Genomic DNA, 17441 nt, shown 5'->3' with positions numbered 1-17441 from the left:
ACATTGAGGCTAGTTTCTTATGCCCGCTTCGCTCCCACTTGCTGTGCATTTGTGATTGTGGACACTTTTCTCTACCTGTCCTCGTCTGTAAAGTGGCACAATAATAGTATCAACGCGATACGTGATCTTTCACATTAGCACACACAGTCGGCGTTCAATAGATGTTTGCGTTTATTTCATTCCTTGTCCTGGCGTCCGGGAACGGAGGGGAGTGAAACCAATGTTAGTGGGTGACACAGGTCTATAAAGGATCTTACATCCTCTAAAAGAAGCATTTTCGAAGTACAGCGACCCCTGAAGTAACGCCTCTAACTAGAGCAACCCAGAAACAGCCTCAGGAACTTCTAGCCACACCGACTCGGTGGTAGCAAACCATAGAGTGGCGGAAGTGGCCCATCCTCTTCCTCTACCGGCTCAACGGCTTGGCTAAGCTTCTGGGGACTTCTCCGGCGCGGGGCATTGTGGGCTTGCTGGGCGGCCCGACAGCGAGAACAGAGGACTAGCGGGCCACTGAACAAGCTTCCAAAATGATGGTGAGTGGTGTCTCGCGCATCCATCGCCATCCGCTGCCATCTGGTCGGTGGCTGTCGCCGCTCAGCCGGGGCAGCCTTGTAGGATCTTTTCCAGACTCTTGCCTCGGACCTCGTCTTGGCTCCCTGACTGCGGGCGACTCCGGCTGGCCGCGGCCTGAGTCGATTCGGGCATGGAGCGGGAGCGGTTGGCTTGCGTTCTGTGGGGCTCAGGGTTCTGGTAGGGTCGGGGACTACAGATCCCAGGGTGCTTCGGGACCGCGAAGCCACGTTGGGAACCCCTTTTCGAAGCTCCCCACAGTAGGGACCTGTGTGAAACGAGTGTGGGTCGGGCGTGCATACGCGGCCCGCAACTAGGCTTGAAAGCCCGGGCTGCCCTTGGAGATTGCTGGATTGAAAGAGTGTGCTTTTAGAACGGACACAGGCAGCGTTGAGAATCTTTTGTTGGGCCGCGCCCAGCGACCCGCAGCTCTTCGGCTGTTGCATATATGAAAACATTACTCCACTCATACTTAAATTCATTCATTTACTCGCGCAGTCACCAAATTGGTACATATTAATGCTTACTGAATGTACCAGGCCCAGAGGATTACTAGGGATGCAGCCTTTCAGCTGGGAAAATGGGCTAGGCAGAGGGGGATACAGTAGCGGCGGTGGGACGACCTGCACTCTGTTTCCGGTGACATTAGACAAGATTTTCTAGTTGGCGACCAAACTCTGTGTCTAGTTTTCTTAGAAGTGGGTGTGTGTGCCCGCGCTTGCGCTCATTGCTGCGTTATGAATGTTAGAGTGTCCCAAAGGTTTCCCTGTAGCTCAGCAACACTGCGCCCCATTTCTCCCTCTCACGAGTTTCAGATACCTTCCCTGTGTCTCAAGCATTGGTGGTATAGTGGTATAGTCTAGGTTGCTTTTGAGAGGGCTAACTTAGCTTCTGAGCAGGTGATGGCAATACCTTGTATCCTTCCTTGGCTCATTCATTTTCCAGTCTTCATCATTACTATTCTCTTTATTAATTTTAAAATTTTTTCATTATTTGTTCTTGAAGATGTCTTGCTCTTTGTAGAGTAGCACACATAGTGCAATGTTTGAAAATAAGGTCTCTGGAACTACATTAGAGTCCTTTGTGTATAACTTAACTCTGCCACGGTTCAGCTGTGTGATTTTTGAGTATATTTAATTTCTGGCTTTTAGTCTCTTAGAGGGAATAGCAATAGAGTATTGGTGCACAGAATTACATGGTTTATTTACTTGTAAAGTGCCTGGCGTGTAGTAAACATTTAGCAGATGTTAACTAAGCAGTTGCTTCCTTTCCTCCCTATATTACTTCCTACTGCCAAAGTTTCTATGAGAGCTTTGGTTGGCTTTTAAAGAACTGATGATCAGAACCACAGTCCTCCTGTGCTGTGATAAAACCCCTTACCAAAGGGCTACAAACCACTGCATTTGAGTTTCACTTGAATTGATTCTTCCTGCTGTGTCAGATTGACTGTTTACTTCTTGGATGTCTCACTTCCTTTTGGAATGTGAAACTTCTACCACCAGGAGTCCTCTATGCTGGCATAAAATTTGTCTCTGATGTTCTAGAAGCCTGTGATGGAAAGAGAGGTAAAAGAGTCCCCTGAAGCTTTAACCCCTCTCCTGCTTTGGCTTTGTTATTTTTGAGACAGCATTCAATGAGTTGCCCAGGCTGACCTCAAACTGGAGGTCCTTCTGCCTTAGCCTTCTGAGTAGTTGGGATTCAGGTGTGTGCCACCAAGCTCAGCTCCTGAAACCTCAGTTCTATGACTTTGAGACAGTTTGAACATAGTGTATGTCCCTGCCTTTGTGGTATTGAGCTCTGCGTGCTTTGTTTTATAGAACATCAAGCTTAATGTTTAATAAACATTTTTAAGGAGGATGAAGAGGAAGATCATTAAGCTAAAATTCCAGCCTTTTGTGATTTCCTTGTCAGAGTACTGGAGGAATAAAAATACTTGACATTGAGGAGCTGGACTGTAGCTTAGTGGCAGAGCGCTTTCTTTCCACATGTGAGGCACTGGGTTCCATCCTCAGCACCATATAAAAATAAACAAAATAAAGACATGCTGTCCATCTACAACTACAGAAAAAAATTAAAAAATGAGTGACATTGAAAGTAACTTATGCTCTCCATAGCAGAGTCTGCTGCTGGGAAACTGATAGAAAATGACCCACCCTGCTTGGCCTGGCTTGGCTCACTCCAATTCTGCCACCCTTCCCTCCCTTTAGGATCTCTTCTCCTCAGCCTACTATTTCTGTATGGTCTACAAGGATAGATAACTTGGAATCTGTAATGAGCTGCTTCTTGATCCTTGCTTTGTACTTAAGAATTCTCAGTAAATTTAGTGCCATTTTATTTCCAAAAAAAAAAAGTTAAGAAGCCATTGCTGTCTTACATCAAGCACGTTCACATAACAGTTGAATTTTCAGCTTGAAAAGCTGATGCATATTGTTTCATCTGTGGCCAGATCTTGGCCCTGCAAGGTTAGGATACTGTGTTCCTTACCTTTGGGAAACTCATACTTATTTAAGATGCATGGTGATATATAAGTTGTGAGCAAGGGGAATGGAGAGAAAGGAGATTCCCCTCTTCCAATTGTTCCATTTACTGCTCTAGAGAAAATTCATGGAAGAATTGAGGCTCTTAGGAATTTGGTAGGAAAGTGGTTTTGGTAGAAAATGGTAGGGTGACTGTTGTAGATAAGGGTACAAGTTGGATGTGGAGTTGAGAAAACATCTATAAAAGCATCAGATAAAGTAGCCTGTCAAAGAGACAAAGAAGGTGCTAAAATGGATTTGACTTGGGTTGGTTTTAATTTAAAGCAGAAGATTCCAAGGCTGGGGTGAACCAGAGAAAACTTTAGCATTCCTAAGGAATGACTTGGCAGGACTGGGAGAAAGTGGTACCTTACAGAAGACACATCTGCCCATTTCAGAAGGTGCCAGGGACTAGGTCTGAAGGACTGGGAGTATAGAGAAGCCGTTCTTGCTACCTGACCTGGGCCACTCCAGGAAAAGGAAAGTTTTTCCCTATATCCTCATTCCAGGTCCCAGATACAGGGGGTTTTCTGACAGGCAAAATGCTTGTCAGGGAGGACTGGAGGGTGTTTTTAGTGGTAAAGCATTTGCCTAGCATGTACCAGTTCGTGGGCTGTATCTTGCATGTGTACCCACACCTGTAATGTGTGCTTATTTTATATATATATATTATAGATGAACACAAGACATTTATTTATTTATTTATTTATTTGTGTCGTGCTGGGAATTGAACCCAGTGCCTCAGGTGTGAGGCCAGAACTCTACCACTGAGCTATAAACCTAGCCCCCAAATACTCCCATTCTTATTCCTTAGAGTCTGTTGGACATCTTTCCATCCTTTTTATACATTTACATATTATATCTTGCCTTTTATCTGTTTTCTATGGTAGTTTTTGTTTTGTTTTGTGGTACTGAGAATTGAGTTGGGGGTAGTCAGCATTGTGCTATAATAGAGCCCTTTTTAATTTTAAAAATGGGATTATGGCCCATCCCCACTTTGTGACACCAATCCACTGCTAAAAATTTTTTCTGGGCTTGCCTTTTCTGTAGGAATAACATCTGAACTTCTTGCCACAGCCTGAGGTGTGTGAGATCTGCTTCCTGCCTACTTGTTCATCTTTATTTTAGTCTTCCTATTGTTCATTCCCGCTGAGCCAAGAAGTTGAGCATTTTAAAGAATTGCCTAGTTCATATGGAACCAGGCTCATGGATCGCTAGACTGTTTCTGGAATATGAATTCTTTACTCCTTATTGTAAGGCTGAGGCAACCTATACTTTTTTTTTCCTTCCCTTGCTCAGTACCTGAGGTAGGGTTAACACCCTAGAGGTGGATGGCCTGTAAACATTTTATTTCATGTTACAGTAAGAAATAAATATAAGACTAAGGAGGCTGAGGCAGGACATGACAAGGTTGAATCCAGCCTCAGCAACTTAGTGAGAACTTGTCTTAAAATACAGAGGGCTGGGGATGTAGGTCAGTGGTAGAGCATCCTGGGTTCAATACTCGGTACTACACGGGGAAAAGAAAAGAAAGAAATTAAAATCATAGCTAGTTGACAATTATAATAGACAGTAAAACGTGTTGAAATAGTTCTGATTCACTTGAAAAATTGGCCCAACACCCAGAATACTAGATCTGATTCACAACTCATCTCTAAAGGCTTGGGCTTGGATGCAAACTTTGGTTCGCTAGCCATTGTCTGTGCTACTTGCCACTGGATAAAATCTCTAAGTAGTCCCTTTAAGAAAAAGTGGTATGGTAAGATACATTCTGTGCTTGTATAATTTTATCAAAATGGATTATACTGTTATAGATAACTAAAAAGAACCAATAAAATAAACTTTTTAAAAATTAGAAAAAGCAGTATGCCAGATATGGTGTTACACACCTGTAATCCCAGCAACTCCAGAGGCTGTGGCAGGAGGATCACAAGTTCGAGGCCAGCTTCAGCAACTTAGCCAGACTCTGTCTCAATATAAAATAATAAAGGGCTTGGGATGTACCTCAAAGGTAGAGATCCCCTAGATTCAATCCCTGGTACTGGTGTGTCTGTTAGGGGTTGGGGGGAAGACCAAGCTCTCTGTCTTCCCAGAGTTTCTGAAGCAGATCTTCAAATGAAGCCCTTAAAGGGATAGTGGCCCTTTTGAGTCCAGTGTGACAAAGGAAGAAATAAACTTCTGGGGCACCTTCTTGGAAATTAGTCACATGGAAGCTTTATGGAGCCAGCATAAGATGGAAACATTGCTATGTGAATTAGATGTGTTGTCATTTTATGAAGCAAGACAAAGGTGCTGTTTTTCTGTCTTCTACACTCACTCCAGCTGGTAAAGCCCTGTGCCTCTCTGGGATACACCTCAAGCTGTCTGTGCCTTGCATACTGCACAGGTGCCCCATCTGTTTCTTTAAGATTGAGCTGTAACAGACCAGTAGATGTTTTGCTTTGGGGTTGAATCCTGACCAGGGCCTCCTTCTTCCTCTTGTTCTGTGATCTAATCCTTAGCACAAGAAATAATAAGGTCGAAAGTTGAAAAGGCCATGCTCATTCAACTGGGCACTTTAGAACATGTGATTTGTTCTTCTAGTCTAGGTCAGTGCTCCTGAAACCATTTTCCTGCCTTGCATGCCTGACAATGCCTCTGGAGGTAAATGGTTGGGGAATGTGGTTTAGAAAGGCCTTTAGATAATTGTATGAAGGAGTTGGGAGCATTTTTCCTGTACCCTCCCCTCTTGAGTTTCATTATAATAAATGATTATTAAAAGCAGGTAATTGTTCTTTCTTTCCTAGCCCACACCAGTTATCCTGTTGAAAGAGGGTACTGATAGCTCCCAAGGCATCCCTCAGCTTGTGAGCAATATTAGTGCCTGCCAGGTGATCGCCGAGGCTGTAAGAACTACCCTGGGTCCTCGTGGCATGGACAAACTTATTGTGGATGGCCGAGGTAAGTCTACTGGGTTCCTCAAGGCCTATTTTGCATGAGAGGAGAGGCTTGGGTGGTATTTGGGACTAGTACAGGTTGGCACCAAAAATCCCACTGCTTATAAGATCTCTAAGGGATTGCTCAGATTAAAGCAGTTCCAATTCATACATTGTCCTGATTTTTGAACACTTGTAGGAATATATGGGAGAACCTGGTCTCAAAAGCCATTGCCTTGTAGGAAGACGTGACCTAGAAAACTGAAATAAACCAATTGGAGTTCTCAGTGATCACTCCCACTGTATCATGTCAAGACAAGGAGAAAATTCTCTTTATGTTTTAGTGTCAAAATACTAGGGTATTCACTGTGTATCTTCTCATTTAAAATATTTTTCTACATCATATTGATCTGTATTGATTGCTATTGAAAGAAAATTGGGAACCAGTGGTCTATAAAAATTTGTGCACAGAGCTAATTACATAAAAAGATGATATTGATATCTTTCCCTTAATTCCTACTGTGATCCCCTCTTCCTCATCCCAAGAAAAAGTGTACATGGACCCCAGGTCCAAATAGAAGACAGAATGTAGGAAAGGGGCTTTAAGTTTTTGTTTGTTTCTCTTAAGGCAAAGCAACGATTTCTAATGATGGGGCCACTATTCTGAAACTGCTTGATGTTGTCCATCCTGCAGCAAAGACTTTAGTGGACATTGCCAAGTCCCAAGATGCTGAGGTAGGAAAATTAATCATATGATTTTAAGTGGAGATTGAAACTCATACCTGCTTGCTACCTTCCTTTTATCTCTTATAACTTTTTAGTTTTATGTCTAAAATTATACTTTTATAATATATGCTTACAAAAATAATCTTTTGAGAATTTATACTAGGGCTGAGGTTGTGGCTCAGTGGCAAAGCACCCACCTAGCATGTGTGAGGCACTGGATTTGATCCTCAGCATCACATAAAAATAAATAAATAAATAAAGGTATTGTGGCCATCTATAACTAAAAAAAGAATTTATACTATTCTATCCAGGAGCAGGGTGGTGCATGTCTATAATCTCAGTGGTGTGGGAGGTTGAGACAGGAGGATTGTGAGTTCAAAGCCAGCCTCTGCAGTTTAGCAAGGCCCTAAGCATCTCAGTGAGACCCTGTGTCTGAATAAAATATAAAAAAGGACCGGGATATGGCTTAGTGATTAAGCACCTTTGGGTTCAGTCCACAGTACCAAAGGGAAAAGAAAAAAGAATTCATACTATTGCATGTAGCTTTCATATCTGTTAACACATTGTCAATGGCAATGATCTTTAGGTATGAGATCCTAAAGACTAAGTCTAAGCTCTTAGGAGCAGGCCCATGTACTGTTATCACGTGAATAGTAAATAGTTTCACTTCTCATCTTTTAGTTACCTACAAAATGGGGCTGGAAACTCTTTCTGGTGTGCCTGTGTGTGTATGTGTGTGTCACTGGGGATTGAACTTAGAACCTTGTGCATGCAAGGCAAGTACTCTACCAACTGAGCTATATCTCCAGCCCTTGGTGTACCTTTTTTAATGATAGTAAAATATAACAAGATTTATCCTTTTTAACCATTTCAAGTATACAGTTCTGTAGCATTATCCTGTCTTTCCTAAATCAGTTCTAACAATGGAGTCTTGATGATAAACACTGAAAGAGATGGGTTTATGTTTTAGAATACTGTGGAATATGTATATTCCAGATATGTCCTGAAGTGTAAAGGTTTGTTAGGACCCAGTAGCTTATAAAACAGTATGGTTTAAAGTTAAAAGTGAATATTGGATTATCTACAAGGAAATTATCACAATGCCTTGACTACAGTTAATATGTTCTCAGTTAATTCATGTATTTGGTTTCATGTACTGAGAAAATTTTTTTATATAATTTTTTTAGTTGTGGATGAACACAATACTTTTATTTTTTTATTTTTTATGTGGTGCTAAGGATCAAACCCAGTGCCTCACACATGCTAGGCAAGTGCTCCACCACTGAACCACGACTCCAGCCCCATTGAGAAAATTGATTATCTAAATCAACCCTCTTTGGAGAATGGGGTTATCTGGGAATTAATTTTTGTAGTCTAGAACCAATTGATAAGTAGTTAGGACTACTATCATGTTCTTTTTGTTGCAAAAACCTGTGTTTACAGAAAAAAAGCTTGACACCTATTTAAATAATGTCCAGTTTAAATGGGTAGGTTGCCTGAAAATGGAGTTTCAAGGTGCTTCCTGAACATCAGAGAATGTGTGTTTCCTGTCATTCTTTTCCAGGTTGGTGATGGTACCACTTCAGTGACCCTACTGGCTGCAGAGTTTCTGAAGCAAGTGAAATCGTATGTGGAGGAAGGTTTGCACCCCCAGATCATCATCCGAGCTTTCCGAACGGCCACTCAATTGGTACGGGATCACTGGTTCACCTGACCTTGTAGTTGGGCATCTTCACATTCCTCTTAGGATAATAATTTAACTGGCGTGTGGAGTGACTGCAAGAATAGGGTTATTTGGGCATTTCCTGACTTCTTTCTAGGAACTTCTATTCAGTAGCTGGTTGATGAGATAGATTAAACCTCTGGTTGGAGTCAGCCTGGTATATTTTGATATAGATATAGTCTCAGTAAGTGACAACCTTTTTTTTTGTCTTGCTATGATAGGTGAGCACGCTACCACTGAGCTACATCCCCAACCTTATTTCCTTCAAGTACTTCTAGCTCATCTTAAGACCTAGCTATTTTGTGACCTAGGACAAGATACTTAATCTTGCTAGGCTTTACTTTCTTCCTTTGCTGTCATCAGCAAGGGGAGAAGGTTTGGTGGTGACATTAAAATGAGATTATATATGGGGAGTGCTTTGGCAAAGATAAAGTACATATATACATGTATCTATACACATGCGCAAAAAATATATATATATATATGTATACACATTGTATTTGGGGGGCTGGGGATTGAACTCAGGGGTGCTTGACCAATGAGCCACATCTCTATCCCTTTTTTATTTTTTATTACGAGACAGGGTTTCACTAAGTTACTTAGGGCTCCAACTAATAAAGTGCTAGAAGACAGAGGTGTTTTTAGTAAGCCAGAGGTTTTGTCCTAATCTAGTGTCATGACTTGTTTTCATTCAGTTGTGTTCTTTTGTTTTGTGGTGCTGATGATCAAACCCAAAGCTTTGGACATGCTAGGCAAGTGTTCCACAACTGAGCTGCATCCCTAACCCTTCACTTACTTGTTTTAAATATATTACCTGATCCAGAGCTGAATCCTGGGAGTACCCTGATGATTCTTCTACTTATTCTACACTTTCAGAATTTTCTAACCTTACAGCGTTTTACATATTCATAGGCAGTTATAGGACCTAGGAATGTTGTTTGAGCTGTAGAGTAGAAATGCTTAAGGTTTGGAGTAAACAGACAAGGCACTAACGAGAAATTGTCCACTTTACCAGTTTGTCTGTAACATAAGAAACTCAACTCAACTTCTGTTCTTGGCAGGCAGTTAACAAGATCAAAGAGATTGCTGTGACTGTGAAGAAGCAAGATAAAGTGTAAGTTTGCAGTGGGCTTTGTCAGAACCTTGACTTCCTGTCGCCAAATTGGATGCAGGGAAGCACTTGGCAAATCCCTATATGGGCCTGAGGCACTTTGGCTCTTGTTAGAATCTTGGCTGTGCCCCAGCCAGCACGGCAAAAAAGAAGCTATAGATCGTAGTTTAAAAGTTTTCACATGGGAGGTCTTTGACTACAGCCGCCCTCTGTCACTGATCTTCTGTCCTAATGATACTGAAGGTGAAATTGAAGAGGGCTGAGACTAAAGTCTGGAAGGGAACTACCTCCACATCACAGTAGAATCAGGTAAGAAGGATTATGTTTTCAAGACCTGATACAGATTCTGCCTTTGTGTCCCAGGGAGCAGAGGAAGCTGCTAGAAAAGTGTGCCATGACGGCTCTGAGCTCCAAGCTGATCTCTCAGCAGAAAGCCTTCTTTGCTAAGATGGTGGTTGATGCTGTGATGATGCTTGATGATTTGCTGCAGCTTAAAATGATCGGAATCAAGAAGGTACAGGGTGGAGCCCTAGAGGTAAGCCTGCTGTGGCCTCTGTAGACGGCTCCTCTGAACGTTTCATGTGGGAGTGGGGTACACAGTACAGATGGAGAGAGAACGTTTATTGGACCAGAAGTCAGACTTGGACTGTACTCCCATACTGCCACTACAGGACATAGATAAATGTTATAACCTCTGCAGATCTTTGTGAGCAGAGTGGAAAACTGGAATAATTGATTTTCAGAATCTTGGTTTCCATCATTGTTCGGGGTATGGTAGAACTAATTCAGATATTATCTATGACCCTCCCAATTAATAAATCTAAGAGATACTTTCCATTTTTCACTCACCAATGATACGGTCAAGCTTTCCCTTTTATTCATTTATCTGGGATAAACAAACTGAAAAGGGGCCTAAAATTAAAAGTGCATGTTCCATATACCACCCCTGACCCTAATACAGGCACTGTTTCCAGTTTTTTGTGTGTGTGTGTATGTGTGTGTTTGTGTTGTGTCCTAGAATTACATATGCAAATATAAGCACATTTGTAAATAATGTTTTTTAAAACACAGATGATTGCTTATAATAGTGTACTGTAACTTGCTTTTGTATGTATGGTCAGGTACACTCCTTCACTGAGCTACATTTCCAGCCTTTTTTATTTTGAGACAAGATCTTGTTGAGTTGCTCAGGCTAACCCTGAACTTGTGGTCCTCTTGCCTCAGCCTCCCAAGTTGCTGGGGTTACAGACGTGGGCCACCATACCTGGAAAGATAAATTTTAAATCTAGTTTATTTTTAAAGGCACCATGTGGCTGATGCCTACTGTATTAGCATAACTGTAACTTTTTTTTTTAATACAATATTATTTGTCTGGGGGAATGTTCTTTGTTGTTAGTGGCTCCATGTTACTTTTTACCTTTTTAATCTCTGGGCTGCCATGCTTATTATTCTTCCTTGGTGATTTTTTTTCTTTTTGATACTAGGGATTGAACCCAGGGGCACTTAACTACTGAGCCACATTGACAGCCCTTTTTGTTTTGGGGAGGTAGGGTTTTGCTAAGTTGCTTAAAGCCTAAGTTGCTTAGGCTGCCTTTGAACTTAAGATCTTCCTGTGTTGGGATTTCAGGCATGTGCCACTGTGCCTGGCCTTGTAAACTCTTATACATAAAACCTAACTCAGAATTTAGGTAGTGCTTCTTTACTTAAGGTTAATAGAGAACCTTCTGATTTATATCTTTCATCCTCATTTCACCCCTGAGCCTCATGTTCCTGTATCTGTTAATTAAATTGTCCGGTTCTATAAACCAGTAGTATTTTGTATAATCCATGTCATAGTTGGTTTATTCTGTTACACTAAAAATCTAGGGGCATCCTTGAAAACTTTACTGACTTCCCACTCCCTGTCAACCACTGTTTACCTACTAATTTACTAATTATTTCTTTTATCCATCACTTTTATTAGGACCATTGTCACCCTTCTCCAGTCTTGCATACCCTAGATCATTCTTCATGTTACAGGGTGGAATTCCCTGCTTTACTACTCTGAGTAAAGCCTTCTGGGTCCATATTGCCTGTAGCCTAAGAGCTAGGCTTTCATGGGCTTATAAAGTACTCCTGAATTGGCCCTTGCCCACCTCCCCCTACTCCTCTCTGGCTGGAATTGTCCTGTCTTCCAGCAGTTCAAAGGGCTATTCATTCCTGGTTCCACGACACTGCCCCCCATCTCTTGTAAACACTCCTTTCTTTTTTTGTTTGACTAATTTCTGTTTGTCCATCATGATTCAGCTTAGGTATCACTCTCTTTAGGAGGTCTTTGATTTGATGCAGGAACTAGAGGCCATGGATTTGGGAGGCCATGGTTTTGATGCAGGAACCGGAGGTGTATACTACTCACTGATAGGCTACAGTATTATAGACTTATATGGGCAGAGAACCTAAAGATCATTGAACTGATTACCCTTTTTCACGGAATGAGGAAAGACTTGGTCATTCGTGAGAATTGAGATTTGAACCGAAGTCTCAATGCCTAAGTCAGTCTGAAGTGCAACATGCTTTCTGTTATGTTCTGCTATTAAATCCAACCCACAGGAAGTTCTGTTAAGAAAAATGTGGTTGAAGCTCTGGAAGGGATCAATATGTGATGAAGGTCTGGAAGGGATCAATATGTGATGAGCCATAATGATAACTGACTTTTATTATCTTTTGTCTTTGCCTTCTAGACTATAACATACACACTGTGATTGTGTGTGTGAGTGTGTGCGCTCACGCGTATGCACAGTGGGTAGGGAATTGGGGATAGACGAAGGCTGCATTGCTCAGCTCCTACCCTAACATAACTGCCTGTCTCCTTTCCTGACACTGTATGTGAATATAGAGTTATTCATTGGCAGGTGCTTTAAAAGACAGTCCTAAATTTGTCTCTGCAAACTGAATGATTTCCCTCATACTAAAAGGATAACTAAAAATGTTTTTTTTAAAAAATGAGTTGTTCCAAAATTTTTATTAATGAGAAGGCAGTGAAATAAAGAAATAGTTAACTCTTTCAGGGTTACAGAAATGGACAAGTACTAACCCAGCAAAGTACAAACCTGAATTGGGGGGGCGGGTACCAGGGATTGAACCCAGAGGTGTAGAGACAGGGTCTCAATAAGTTACTAAGGCTGGCTTTGAACTTTCCATCCTCCTGCCTCAGTCTCCTAAGCCATTGGGATTACAGGCATGTGCTTCCGTGCCCAGCTTGTTTTTTATTTTATGCTGGTACCAAACCATTGAACTAACTGTCTGTTTCTAACTAGGAGTCTCAGCTGGTGGCTGGTGTTGCATTCAAGAAGACTTTCTCTTACGCTGGCTTTGAAATGCAACCCAAAAAGTACCAGGACCCCACAATTGCCCTTTTAAATGTTGAGCTTGAGCTGAAAGCTGAGAAAGATAATGCTGAAATCAGAGTCCACACAGTGGAGGTAGGCCTTACCAGCTGGAGGCGGTGTGGGAGTGGGTATCTTTCTGGGCCAGGGCCTCAGGTCTTGACTGTCTCAGGTCTAGCACTGCTTCTCAGGCTTCTTATATTCCCCTTTTCCTCCCCCTACCCCAAGCATTAATATTTGAATACCAGAAACACTGCTTTTCTCACTCTATGCTTCTTCCCTAGTGATCTCAGCCTAGCATAATTTGGATACAGAAGAGTTGTTGAAATATTGTGCTCTGGCCCTGGGGGCGGTATTGACAGAGGCTTTCTAGCTATATATCTTGCCTGATATTTTGCTTTACCCTAGTCAGCCTCCTCCCACCGCACTCCTGTCATTGCTGTTATCAATGCTGCTGCTGGAAACACCATTTCACCCAGTTCAGGGTGGCCTTTGGTGGGGAGGAGGAGGTCTTATCATTGGGAAGCCCATGGTGCAGCACCTCAGTGCAGGTTAGGACTCCTATGGGAAACTATTTTTCACACCTTGGCTGTGCCAACTATGGTGTAGCTCCCTGCCCTGGGGTTAATTTCTGCTTTTGTGTTTGAAAGTATTACATGGTTCCTATTATCTTAAAAGGGCCTCATTTGTTTGGACTAAAGAGTAGCTATTTACCCCTGTTAATTACCAGATACAGCAGCATTCTTTATTTTAGCCTATCCTAAATGCCAATGTATCCTCATCATTTTCTGGGTCTTTTCAGGATTATCAGGCAATTGTTGATGCCGAATGGAACATTCTGTATGACAAGTTAGAGAAGATCCATCGTTCTGGAGCCAAAGTCATCTTGTCTAAACTCCCCATTGGGGATGTGGCCACTCAGTACTTTGCTGATAGGGACATGTTCTGTGCTGGACGCGTACCTGAGGAGGATCTGAAGAGGACCATGATGGTAACCAAATGTTCACAGGCTGCTCTTTGGCCTTTGTGGCCCCAAGGGGATTTCAGCTACCGCTGGTATACCATATTTGGTTGGCCCTGTCTTTTTAACTCTTTCTGCCAGGAAATCCTTCATTCCCAGTGTTTCTGTGCCTAACAACCACAAACAGGTCAGGAAGTAAATATCGTTCATGAGAGAACTAGCAGTAGCACTGTGATTAACTGGACAATCTCATTGGGAGTGGGCTTCCTGGCAGATGTTTTTCTTTTCTTAAACTGTTTTGTTTTCTGCTTTCAGAGGCGTTTAAGGGTCCGCTGGAGGTTGGGGGAAAAGGGTAGATGTATGTAGTACAGAGGGCTCTGGGCTGCTTTGGCAGAGTCCTGCAAGGGAACTAGCTTGGAAACTGGGTGACAGGGAGCTGAGTAGCCTCATTGGGAGCCTTTGCTGCTAGATGATTCTGCCTTCTTTGCTCTTTAGGCCTGTGGAGGCTCTATCCAGACTAGTGTGAATGCTCTGTCAGCAGATGTGCTAGGCTACTGCCAGGTGTTTGAAGAGACCCAGATTGGAGGCGAGAGGTGAGTGGGTCTGGTTTTTTGTCATCTTCTGGGCACAGCTTGTACTGTTGTTCCTTTTTTGAGATGTTACCTTTGGGGGGCATGAAGAATGTTAGGGAGGGGGGGAGAAGAGCCTGTTGGGTCTTAAGTCTGATTCCACAATCTTGATTCCCCCAAGGTTAGCACAGATCTTCCCAAGAAAATGCCTTTAAGGTTGGGATTGGGTAGCCTCAATGAAAACAGAAGAGCAGCTCCTAAGTGTCGAGGGCTTGGTGGGGAGAACAGATCCAGCAAGATGGCAGCAGGAAATAGTTCACATGTGTGCGATTTCATCTTGAGCATAGGTATAACTTCTTCACTGGCTGCCCCAAGGCCAAGACTTGTACCTTCATCCTCCGTGGAGGCGCTGAGCAGTTTATGGAGGAAACAGAACGGTCCCTGCATGATGCCATCATGATTGTCAGGAGGGCCATCAAGGTACTGGCCTCCTATCTACACAGCTCTATCTGCCTACATGTTCAGACTCTGGATTTGTATGGTGATCCCTTACCTGCGTGGTGGGCTCTCTTTGGCCCCAGAAATCATAGAAAAAGTCAGCTTTAGTCTCAAAAATAGGTTATGTTGTCTTAAAGGTTAAGGCTAGTTCTTGTTAGCAAAGTGTGGAGTTGATGTAGTTGGGTATTCCAGTGATTATGTCACTGTCCTCAAATTGCATGTTTCTTGATGGTTTACTAGGTTGGAGTTGGGGTGTGTTAGACGGGAACCATGTCTGGGCTATTTTAGGGCTTCGTTTGGGGTAAGGAAGAAAACACCATTTTCTGGGCCAGAGGACCTACCAGGTGGCCCAGCTTAGAGCTAGGACCATGATCTGCTTGCATTGAGAGGTGGTCTGGTTTCTGCAGAATGATTCAGTGGTGGCTGGTGGTGGAGCCATTGAAATGGAGCTCTCCAAGTACCTTCGGGATTACTCAAGGACTATTCCAGGAAAACAGCAGCTGTTGATTGGGGCATATGCCAAGGCCTTGGAGATTATCCCACGTCAGCTGTGTGACAATGCTGGCTTTGATGCCACAAACATCCTCAACAAGCTGCGGGCTCGGCATGCCCAGGTAGGTTCTTCTCGTCAGAATCCAGGGGTTGGGTGGGTGGGACTAGATCATGAGTGTGTTGTGCTTATTACTCAAGTGCACATACTTGACCCCAGTGATGGGCTGGAACTAAACCTAGTGTGACTGGGTAACTGCCTCCTCTTCAGGCAAATTCCACATTGCCTGCCATGGAAACAGCGTCCTGGGAGAGAGCATGGAGCTGTGTGTAAGAAACTTAGGATCAGTGCCATATTGCCTCTCCTCTTTTCCTTATTCTTTCAGGGGGGCATGTGGTATGGGGTGGACATCAACAATGAGGACATTGCTGACAACTTCGATGCCTTTGTGTGGGAGCCGGCTATGGTGCGGATCAATGCCCTGACAGCAGCCTCTGAAGCTGCATGCCTTATCGTGTCTGTAGATGAGACCATCAAGAACCCTCGCTCCACTGTGGATGCTCCTCCAGCAGCTGGCCGGGGCCGAGGCCGCCTCCAGTGAGAGGTGCACACCCATCACACACTGACTGGCAGGCTGGCTGCAGGTGTGCTTGCCTTCTCTGGCTTGGTTAGCTGATGTTATGAGGAAGTGGTAGTAGTTGGCCCACTGTTTCCACTAGTGATTATTTAAATAAAATTTCAGACTTGGAATTAACCTTGTAAATTATTTGGGCATAGTTGTTTTACTCATTGCAACTCAGAATTTGTGCTTTGCATGTATGTACTCAGAGATACAAAAAGGAGTTCTCTGAAGTTTCGCTGTGATTATGTTGATTCCAGAAGTGGCTAGATTGTGTGGAGTTACTTCCTTTTCTTGATAGCTTATTTCACCCTCCCTAGCCTGGACCCTGCTCTTGGGGATTCTCTGGTTTGAGTAGATGTTGTATTACCTTGTCTGCCTCTCCATGTTCTCTGGACTCAGACTTTTGTTTCCTCTTATTCAAGATCTTGAAGTTTGGCAGAGGTCACATCCTCTCATAACTCTGGTGACTTAAATCCATTGAGAAGGAAGCTGAGGGCTCCCACTTGGTATTTTTTGTTCAGCCACCAGTGATTTTATGAGTCCTTGTGTTTTCTTATGACCAGTGATAGTTTGGCAAGGCTGCCACAGAGCCTCCTGGAACTCCGACAGATCTAACAGTCATCTCAGTCAAACTGATCCTCATAGCTGGCCTGCAGCTAGTGCTGTACTAAATAATTGTTAGAGCTAGAAGTAATGATTGTCACCTTGAGTTACTGAAGGCAGCTGCCTGAAACTAGTAAGTGATTTTAGAAAAAATTGGGCTCAGCTTTTGTGGTTAGATGGACTCAACAGCAGAATGGGCAGCAGGTATTCCTGCCAACTTGGTAGTCTTTAGATAAGTTATTATTCTGAGCCTCACCTATTTCACAAGTACAACAAGGTAAGAACAGTTGGCTCACAAAGTTGGATTAAATGCCCATTCTAGATGCATTTGAAGCCTAAACATCTGTCCTTTTTTCCCATTTTAAATATTTTCAGACCCTAGTAATCAAATTAGTGAGGCAAGCCCATTTTGTAAGATGTATAATTCAAGGCAAGACCATGGTGGCAACTTGGTATCCCCTAGATCAAAGCCTGATTGGTTGCTCAGAGCTTCCTAAGGATGTGGCCACATACCAGAGTTGGTAGGGGACAATTCCTGCTACTTCTCCTGAATTTTGTGCTGGGTTTGCCCTTGAAGATAGCTTCTCCAAGCTGACAATCAGAAGTGACTTGTTTCAAGTCCATCTGTTTGAATGCAGACACTGAAAGCAGGGTTGAGCTGTGATGGGGACAATAATGTGAATGGCATTCCTCCAGCATGTTCTGCATCCCTGGGGTGACTCTTCCTGATCATTCACCCCATTAATGCTGATTGGGTTACCAGCCTCCTGCC

The 17441-nt window shown here is 43.0% G+C and overlaps 1 protein-coding gene across 1 annotated transcript; it reads left to right on the top strand.

Moving 5' to 3' along the window:
* Positions 1–183: 183 nt before the first annotated feature.
* On the top strand, positions 184–16194 carry Cct7 (chaperonin containing TCP1 subunit 7). The gene is made up of 12 exons (XM_005322160.4): positions 184–533; positions 5873–6026; positions 6630–6736; positions 8292–8417; positions 9512–9564; positions 9925–10096; positions 12858–13022; positions 13729–13917; positions 14383–14480; positions 14804–14936; positions 15362–15568; positions 15830–16194. Exons 1-12 carry the CDS (start codon positions 528–530, stop codon positions 16043–16045), a joined length of 1626 nt encoding a protein of 541 aa, XP_005322217.2. The 5' UTR covers positions 184–527; the 3' UTR covers positions 16046–16194.
* Positions 16195–17441: the final 1247 nt, after the last annotated feature.

This window comes from Ictidomys tridecemlineatus, chromosome 12 (genome assembly GCF_052094955.1).
Source record: "Ictidomys tridecemlineatus isolate mIctTri1 chromosome 12, mIctTri1.hap1, whole genome shotgun sequence".
In the NCBI taxonomy this organism is placed as follows: Eukaryota; Metazoa; Chordata; class Mammalia; order Rodentia; family Sciuridae; genus Ictidomys; species Ictidomys tridecemlineatus.
Note: the sequence above shows the minus strand (reverse complement) of the source record. Positions and strands in the feature narration are given on the sequence as shown.